At 45.1% G+C, this 9,849-nt stretch overlaps 1 protein-coding gene across 1 annotated transcript in view; it reads left to right on the forward strand.

Annotated features, from left to right (window-relative positions):
• The window catches only part of ATRN (attractin), a 119,044-nt gene that overhangs the window by 91,025 nt on the left and 18,170 nt on the right, over nt 1-9,849 (forward strand). Inside the window, exon 27 of the mRNA XM_075189814.1 lies at nt 3,356-3,463. Within this exon, the coding sequence (XP_075045915.1) occupies nt 3,356-3,463 (108 nt within the window). The remainder of the gene's footprint in view (nt 1-3,355; nt 3,464-9,849) is intronic.

Raw genomic sequence — 9,849 nt, forward strand, 5'->3', positions numbered from 1 at the left:
TTCATTCTTATCCATTTTCTTCACCAAGCGAAAAATACAAATATAACTTTGTAACATTTATAACTTTGCTTTCTCAGCAGTAGATATTGGCCTGTAGAGAGCAGATAGACAGCAGGCGGCCCCTCCGAGTCCCCGATTTCTTCCTGCTTGTTGATCAGATGTGTTTGTTACAGCTTGTAACACTTGTTTATAACGCCTGTTGGTATATTATTACAGATAGCTGCCTCTTGTTCTGATTAAATGTCTTGTTTCTACTTCTTACAGAGATTGAGTACTGTGTGGCCCTTTTGAACGGTAGAGGGCCGCCCCTGTGGACCCTGACGTGTTACCTTCACGTCTGTACTCTTCATCTGTTATAACCGTCAGCTGAATAGATTGTGACTCTGTACACTCTATGTAGACCCTGATCACCAGTGCGTACACACCGCAGGATTCTAAGTTCTATAGCAGAACGAGATTTATAGTTCTGCTGAGCTATCAGAACCAGCGCTGGTCTGTGCTGTGAAGCGGTAATCATTCATCGTCTAAGTATATGCACTAATCCGATATCGGGCTGAACGGTCGTTTATCGGGTGTTTTACCCGATAACTGACTGTAAACACTGTAGTGTGTGCCCAGCCTTACACATCAATTTCCAGAGAATGTTCAATCAGTCCCTTCCCACTGGAGCTTCCAGCAATGCTAACCACTGTGCCAACATGTTAGCCTATTTTTTTGTATGTTCTGTATGTAGATATTGAATGTGCGTATCTTATAATTCCCAACTGGCCTGATTTTGCATAGTTCAAAAGGGGTGTGGCTTATGGAGAAGGGGGTGGGACCTTGTGAGAAAGTGGGTGTAGACGGGTGGACTTTCTCAGTTTGAGGCAGAATAATTACCAAGTAGTCCCCCCGCCTCGCTTATCACCGGCCCTGTCCGCGGGACCCCTGTGAGATCACTGCGGCCTTTAGTTTGGGAAACACTGGACTTGTTTGTTTTGTGTGAAATGTAGGTGTGTCTTGCACTCTTCTGGGGTGGGGCTTATTTTTCCTGTTTAAATATTGAAACGTATGGTATGTATAATGCTATGGATATGTGTATAGGTATCATTTTTAAAAAAAAAACCTGATAAATGACACATTTTGCGAGCAGTATCTGTAAATAGTGCGCTCTGATGTCATCACTTTCGTGTTAAGAACACTTATATATAATAACGAATGTATCTCATAATATCAATTATTATATATTATAATAAATTACTTTAAATTATTACGAGTTGTAGAAGGCCCTCGGCCTTTAGCCTGCTGCCTTTTTATCATTATAGTCATTGATGACCTCTAATATCCCTATAATTGACAGTTTGCATCAGTATCAGACATGACATCAGCATCTCCTTCCGCCATAACAAGTAGTCCGCAGACCCAATTAGTTGAAGCGCTGCTGAAGAAACTGACGGGGGGGGGGGGTCTGTATTACGTAAAATAAAGTTTGGGTAGAGGACCACTTTAACATTTTCACCTGTGACCGATAGTCAGGGACTTATTCAGATTTAAATTACTTGTCGGGCTCCAGATAATTATATTTTTGGGTAGTGATGGTAGCTATCGTATGAGCAGTCCCAGGGCTGTAAATCAGGAGGATTAGATGTATAAAGGCCTGTGATTGCCTTATGTAGCCACATCCGCTGTACACAGCACGTACCCCGCCTGTGGTACACAGCCAGCCGTCTCTTATACTCACTATGTAAACCTCTTACACTGCTAATAATCTGTGCCAGGACAGCATTAAACTTTTACTACACAATTTACAGCTTGCTGAGCTTATTGTGCTTTCCCTGAATTATTCAGTTAGTTTTACTTATAGTATTTGAATTGCGCTGTAACTCCTGTTTTCTGTCGCCTGAAACTCCCTTTATTCCAGACCTGTCTGCGTTGTATATAACTATATACTAATATATGTGTCTGTGCTCAGCATCCGCACTGAGTGTTATAAATGTACACTGATGTATGTGGATGGAAGCTGTACTGTTAGTGGACCGTCAGCTTATTTAGTAATAATATACATGGATAAACTATCTGTACCGTGATCAGTAAGAGTCCTGTTTCTTCTTCACCCCTGCTCTGCACGGTCTGTACAGGCAGGATGTTTAAGACTTGTTTGACTGGAGTCAGAGCACCTCTTCGTTACTGTTTGATTATATCAAAATGTAGATGTGGGCAGGGCTATAATAACCTGTAGCCAATTTGATGTTTATAATATCCACAGCAGCACAAATGATTTGAGGAGATGAGTGTGCTGATCTTTTGGGAGGCAGTGATCTGTCCACTTGTGTTAGTGAGGACAGGGCTGCATGTGACAGGGGCAGTGACATGATGTGAGGAGGGGAATGGAGGCAGCAGGAAGCCACAGACTGAGAGTTATATAGTGGAAGGAGCAGGGTCTCCAGCAGCACAGAGTATATCAGGAGATGAGTGATGTGTTAGTGAGGACAGGGCTGCATGTGACAGGGGCAGTGACATGATGTGAGGAGGGGAATGGAGGCAGCAGGAAGCCACAGACTGAGAGTTATATAGTGGAAGGAGTAGTGTCCTCCAGCAGCACAGAGTATATCAGGATATGAGTGATGTGTTAGTGAGGACAGGGCTGCATGTGATAGGGGCAGTGACATGATGTGAGGAGGGGAATGGAGGCAGCAGGAAGCCACAGACTGAGAGTTATATAGTGGAAGGAGCAAGGTCCCCAGCAGCACAGAGTATATCAGGAGATGAGTGATGTGTTAGTGAGGACAGGGCTGCATGTGACAGGGGCAGTGACATGATGTGAGGAGGGGAATGGAGGCAGCAGGAAGTCACAGACTGAGAGTTATATAGTGGAAGGAGTAGGGTCCTCCAGCAGCACAGAGTATATCAGGAGATGAGTGATGTGTTAGTGAGGACAGGGCTGCATGTGACAGGTGCAGTGACATGATGTGAGGAGGGGAATGGAGGCAGCAGGAAGCCACAGACTGAGAGTTATATAGTGGAAGGAGCAGGGTCTCCCAGCAGCACAGAGTATATCAGGAGACGAGTGATGTGTTAGTGAGGACAGGGCTGCATGTGACAGGGGCAGTGACATGATGTGAGGAGGGGAATGGAGGCAGCAGGAAGCCACAGACTGAGAGTTATATAGTGGGAGGAGCAGAATAAGTTATGTGGGTCTCCTGCACCTGTATATTAAGCGAAGTTCAACCTACAACTTGTTATATTTATTCCAAAGTATGAACAGTATTTCTTGATCATATTATTCTGTGTGTTATTTGTATTAGATTTGTGTTCATGCCTTTGTTATCCCCAGCACTGAATAACGTACATATTCACGGTCTTCTTTATTTATCAGCAACTTATCCGTGAGATGCAGCAGATGGCGAGCCGACCTTTTGCCTCTGTTAACGTTGCTTTGGAAACAGACGAGGAACCGCCTGACCTGATCGGTGGGAGTGTAAAGGTGAGGCTTCTGCTTTTCATGGAGACCGAGCATCCTGAGTCTTGTAGTTCATGTGTGTCAGGCCGAGCTGGGTCCTGGACCAGCGGTGTGTATGAGAACTGTGTACACATGTTCCAGTGAGGCGGTTTGGTTACTACATATTTACAGACTGATCTGTCGAGGGCAGTATGGTTTTAATGTTTACTTTGTTTGCTTTTCGTTAATACAGAAAAATGTCTGATACACATTCCAAGCTGTATACTTTATGGTATATTATAAATACTAATGGCTATATAGGCTCACACAGTATAAATACATAACTAGGCGCACACACACACACACACACACACACACACACTAATGTATCGGGCTCCGTTGTTCAGGTGACGACAATAAAACATGACAGGCGGTAGGTGTGCTCCCATCACATAGAGGAGATAAGACAATGGTGTAGCTGGGATGGGTATTACAGTGCAGATAGCACACTGTACAGAATGTGATGAGAGGAAGTCTGAGATTCTAGAATGTCCAACTGGAGACCGCTGTCCAGTACCTAGGACAACCAGACTAATGGGTCACTACGTGCGCATTGCTTATTCTGAGGTTGCATTGCCCACTTAATGCAGAGGTCACTCCCTGGGTGAGGCCTCAGCTAGGAAAGATGCACGGCAAACAGTGGTTATGATGTGTTTTTACCAGAAATATGAACTTGCAAGAACTCAAATCTGGTATTACTGACAGACTGAGCCTGGTCGCTTGCCGAGGGTTAGGGAGCCTGGTCGCTTGCCGAGGGTTAGGGAGCCTGGTGGCTTGCCGAGGGTTGGGGAGCCTGGTGGCTTGCCGAGGGTTGGGGAGCCTGGTGGCTTGCCGAGGGTTGGGGAGCCTGGTGGCTTGCCGAGGGTTGGGGAGCCTGGTGGCTTGCCGAGGGTTGGGGAGCCTGGTGGCTTGCCGAGGGTTGGGGAGCCTGGTGGCTTGCCGAGGGTTGGGGAGCCTGGTGGCTTGCCGAGGGTTGGGGAGCCTGGTGGCTTGCCGAGGGTTGGGGAGCCTGGTGACTTGCCGAGGGTTAGGGAGCCTGCTCGCTTGCCGAGGGTTGGGGAGCCTGCTCGTCTGCCGAGGGTTGGGGAGCCTGCTCGCTTGCCCAGGGTTGGGGAGCCTGGCCGCTTGGGGCTGTTCGTCAGGGACTCTGACTCATTCAGTGTTTTAGTTACCTCCAAAATTTTGGCTCTGCAGTTCGCCTAATGGTAGCACCAGCCTCACTGACAGATAAACCTGGCATGCTAATTAGCAGGTCAAAAACAGTTAATCGGCAGAATTCCAAATGACTTAAATATCAGATAGTTATACATGGAACATCTAGAACTATCATCTGGACATACATCCACTGTGGCCGTATTAAATATAAATAGGAAGGGAGAGGTCTGTCATAGCTACACTAATAATTACTTCTGAAATCCCTAAGTTCTATAGAGCTCTCCAAAATGTATGTGTCAGAAGCTGCTCAGACCAACGCTGGCTGGACTTTCCAGCTAATAGTGCCCACAAGTTAGACGCCACCAGCACATGTTTGAGCTGTCATTAGTAGCTTGTATTTGTACAATTGCATTTTGCAGGATTTATATTCTGTTAACAGAAGGGCGACGTTCTGCTCTGTGGTGCTGCTGGGTTACTTTTTGTGGCCAGATTTCACTAGCAGCATAAGTGCAGGTGATTGCTCATCGTGTATCTGACTCTCTTACTACTGATGGGGTTTCCCGTGTCTATCCCACCCTGCTTCCCTGTGAATCGCATTGTTACTGTAGAGCACTGGCAACATTATTATACAACAAATGAAGCAGATTGAGACTTTATGGAGTAGATATTTCATTGCGGGAATCTAATGTGTGCCTTTAAGGCTCTGTTATAGAAAGAGAAATGATAACGGCCTGTTTTATTAAATACAAGCGCTCATCTTTCCACTTTGTTACTGTCATATTTGCTGAATTGCCTGTGCAGCTTATTTGCCGATTTATTGTTTTGCTCCTCTGTTAATATAATCTGCACTTGAATAAATCTCTATTTGCCGTCTGTCTGCACGACGCAGATATAAAGCATATTTCAGTATATAGACTCTATAGTGGTTTGTTCAGGCGCTGTGTAAAACCCAGCTGATTGGTGGATGACAATTCGGCACAAATGTGATCAGCACAGAGCGACCTGTTAAGATTGTAGATGTGTTCTAAAATATCACCCATATGCAGGGGAGGGCTGGCAAATTTTAGCCCAGGGGGCAAGACTTGACTCAGCAGCCCGTTAAAAACATTTTAAAGAGAAAAACAAATGCGGGTGACCCAGGCCAAGGTAGCACACTCTGGCACCGGGGAGAAGATGTTCCCCTGCCCAGCCGGCTCCTGCCCGTATACTTTAGAAAAGCTAGTAAGCGCATCATATACATACGGGTGACAGCGGAACCCATTGTGTTAAATCTCATCATACCTATTTGTGTCCCTGCATGCAGTCGGGAGAGTTTCATTGCCGGGCAGCTCAATATTTTGGACACTGCTTCCTCCCTTGTTTGCATTTAACGCAAGTCCAGCTTATTGCAGTCATTGAAGTATCCTCCGTCGAGTACAAGCGCTTGTTATCCACCATATGTCAAACGCTTTCACGATTCACATGCGGAGTCACTGTCGCTGGAGCTTCTGTTGCTCGGGTACCCGACCTTTAAATGTCCTCGGGAACTAGTGTTGTAACTAGACTGACTGATACCACATCGCAGGGACTGTACCAGAATTTGTTGCAGCTGCTGTCGAACTAAAAGTCCCAGCATGCCTTTATAAGCCTCGAGCTGGCAGGGATTGTTTGGACTTGTAGTTCCACAGCAGCTGACGAGCCATAGTTGCAGGGTTTATTTGGAAAAAAGATTTATAAAGGATGTTTCTTACCAACCAGTTCACCGCAATGTTTGACTCTTCGTCTTCCAACGGCAGGGTGTTCACCGATGTATTGTGGATGCCGCGGATATTAGTAATCCAGTGTCCTGTTCCCGTATATTGGCAGAGATAACACATGAGAATAGCATTAAGCCCCCGTGTCGGCCATATATAGTCTCTGTATATCATGCCTAGTTCTGTGGCTGCGCACAGCAGGCCTCCTCCTCCTCCTCTCTCATATTTCCTATCTTTTATCAGACTAACACTGCAGATCAGGGAGATTGCTGACATTGGGGATTTTCTAGATTTGTTTTACCGTTTCTCTATCTTGTGGCCGCATTACTTCTGTTCTGCTGCAGATTGGCTTTATCTGGGATATTGGAACCACACAGAGAACATTCAGCAGAGTTTGCATTTACCTGCAAGCACTTTGCAGTCAGCGTGTACAGCATAGAGGACGATGGACAGGAGCAGCCTTTGGGGGATTTAAATAATATGTTTGTGTTACCCGCCTTGGTGTATGCTGTAATTCATGTATAGCACAAATATACTGTTATCATTATCTTAATTGATTTGTGACTCTCCGCAGTGCTCTGTGATGCAGGACAGTGGGGAATCCGGGACATATATGGGAGAATAAGAAATAAATGCAGACAGAAAAACAAAGAGGGACAAAAGAGCTTACAGTCTAGTTCTGTACATGTAGTGTCTGCACACAGCTGTATACAGTATATATTTGCTGTAGTAATAACTGAGATTCACGTATCTGGTATTTACAGATTGTTGTGTTGTACACATGAGGCACATACAAAATACGGCTGTATAATAGATATATAATATATATAATAAACACACAGGGACTTGGCACTATCTGGTTGGGTACTGAACTCTATTCTGGGGAATGTAGTGGAAGGAAGTCCAGTGATAGCACCAGGCCAGGGGTAGGCAACCTGCGGCTCTCCAGGTGTTGTGAAACTACAAGTCCCAGCATGCTTTGCCAGCAGATAGGTGGCAAGGCATGCTGGGATTTGTAGTTTCACAACACCTGGAGAGCCGCAGGCTGCCTACCCCTGCACTAGGCGAACCAAGGCGACTGCCTAGGGATCCAAGGGGGCTAGATTGTGCCTAAACACTGGATAAGTGACATTAACGACCCGCATTCAGTGTTTTTATTTTGCCTATGGGTATATACATTAAACACTCCCTGCTTCCTCATTGGCTGATACTTATATTGTAGGCAGAGGAGGGGGGGTGAGTGTGTCTGGTAATGTGATCATCATGTTGCTTGTTAGTGATAGGCTTAGAGAATGGTGCTGCTCGGTGATGTTACAGCGCCAGTCTTCCAGTCACCGACAGTGCGGAGCAGTAACCAGCAGCTTGATGTGTGTGATCACATGATCACAGAGGCCGACGCCACCTCCACGGTCCGCCATATTTATTGAGTAAACACTAAATTACTGAGAGGGGGTGAATGACATATAGGTATAAGAAGGTGGAAATAACATACAGAGGAGGCTGAGTGAGGGGGATTAGGAGGGTGGGGGTGGATGAACCACAGGGGAGGTAACGCCACCGAAAATAACTCCTTCGGTTTATTAAGTGATACAGTTCTATCATCATCATCACCATATATTTATATAGCGCCACTGATTCCGCAGCGCTGTACAGAGAACTCATTCACATCAGTCCCTGCCCCATTGGGGCTTACAGTCTAAACTCCCTAACACACACACACACACACACACACACACACACAGACTAGGGTCAGTTTTGTTAGCAGCCAATTAACCTACTAGTATGTTTTTGGAGTGTGGGAGGAAACCGGAGCACCCGGAGGAAACCCACGCAAACACGGGGAGAACATACAAACTCATCACAGATAAGGCCATGGTCGGGAATTGAACTGATGACTCCAGTGCTGTGAGGCAGAAGTGCTAACCACTACGCCACAGTTCTAGTCATTATCCAGCAAAAAGTTTGTAGAAATTAAACAAACAAAATGTAATGTAAAGGCCGCCAGGCTGCACACATCCTGCTAGTGTCAGAGCACCTACTCTGGAGCAATAAAAACCAATTATCCATGATCTACAAAAACATAGATGTTGCTACCACACCAGTTAGGAGTAAACATCTCCGGACTATCAGGCTACACTTGGGAGACAACGTTGATTAACCAATAGATTTTTATTTTTTTTTCTGTTTTTTTTTAATTAACTTTTTGCTGGAAACACGCAGCGGCGTAATCTGCAGTAATTATCTCCAATGGGTTAAATCATGTGAAGGTTATCTGGGGAACAGTGTCCAAAGTGCAAGCCGGGAAATGAATGTGTGTTCCTTATCGGTGGTAATTGTGGATATGCAAGTGATGATACAATAAGCCTCCTCCGGTGAGAACACGGGCAGCATTATGATTTTTATATTCCCTGTTATCCATTTTAATGTAGATTCATCTTGGGAGAATAGAAGAGGAGAAGATGATTAGAGTCTGTATATTAATATAGAGAGGAAGGTGGGCTCCGGTGACAGAGCCTGTAGTGGCCTCTAGGGGCAGCGTGAGCTGAAGGTGGTTGGAGCGCTAGATTGTTGAAGACATTTATATTAGGTCTGAGGATAACAGGACTAATCCTTATCAGTTTCATCTTCCTAGTATAGTGCACATGGTGTAGAGAATGGGTAAGTTCAGATTTCCGGATATGTTTTTCCTATGTGTTCACTGCTCCAATGCTATAAAGCTGGGTACACATCTATGCAGTCTTAATTCAGATCCAATTTCTGTAATGATTTCACCAACGACGAGCATGCCGATTTATGCCTACACAATGTACCGTCAGATCTGTGATCTTCATCTCTCATAACCATCTGCTGAATCAGTGGTAACTCTGTATACTCTACAGATATTTGGCTACTCTGCTGGTCGCGAGTGCGTACACACTTCCACATTTGCCCAACATAGGTGATCGTAATTTTTCGGAACTTTAGATAATCAAATCAACAGATGCGACGTGCTATGGTACGGGATAAAACATGATCGTACACACTCTTGCAATATCTGCCAAAACGGTGGTGAATCATGTGATATAGAGGTGTACCCAGCCTAACGACACCGGCTGGACAAAAATATTTAATTTTATATTAATGTAGGACTCTACTCTTGCATATCGCTAGACTGCTGCAATAAACAAAGCAATTGGCACATAGGGAACATTAAATGAGTCATTACTGGGCACAACAGAGGGATAAACGTGGACATTAATGCATTGCAAAGAAAAGGAAAAAACAACTATAAATTTACGTTATGTTACACATAAGGGAAGTTTCTCAATAATATCAATTTTAACAATAATTTAATTAAGCCCCCGGTGCTCAGCGGGTGACATGGTCTCCTCAAGATCTCACTGCACAGCAGCCGGAGCAATCGCCGTTCAGCATTACAACAGCTGAATTGTATTACAGAGAGTGGACAATACAGGGAGCAGAGAGGACCGAAATGCAGCACAT

This window comes from Mixophyes fleayi, chromosome 1 (genome assembly GCF_038048845.1).
Source record: "Mixophyes fleayi isolate aMixFle1 chromosome 1, aMixFle1.hap1, whole genome shotgun sequence".
NCBI lineage: Eukaryota > Metazoa > Chordata > Amphibia > Anura > Limnodynastidae > Mixophyes > Mixophyes fleayi.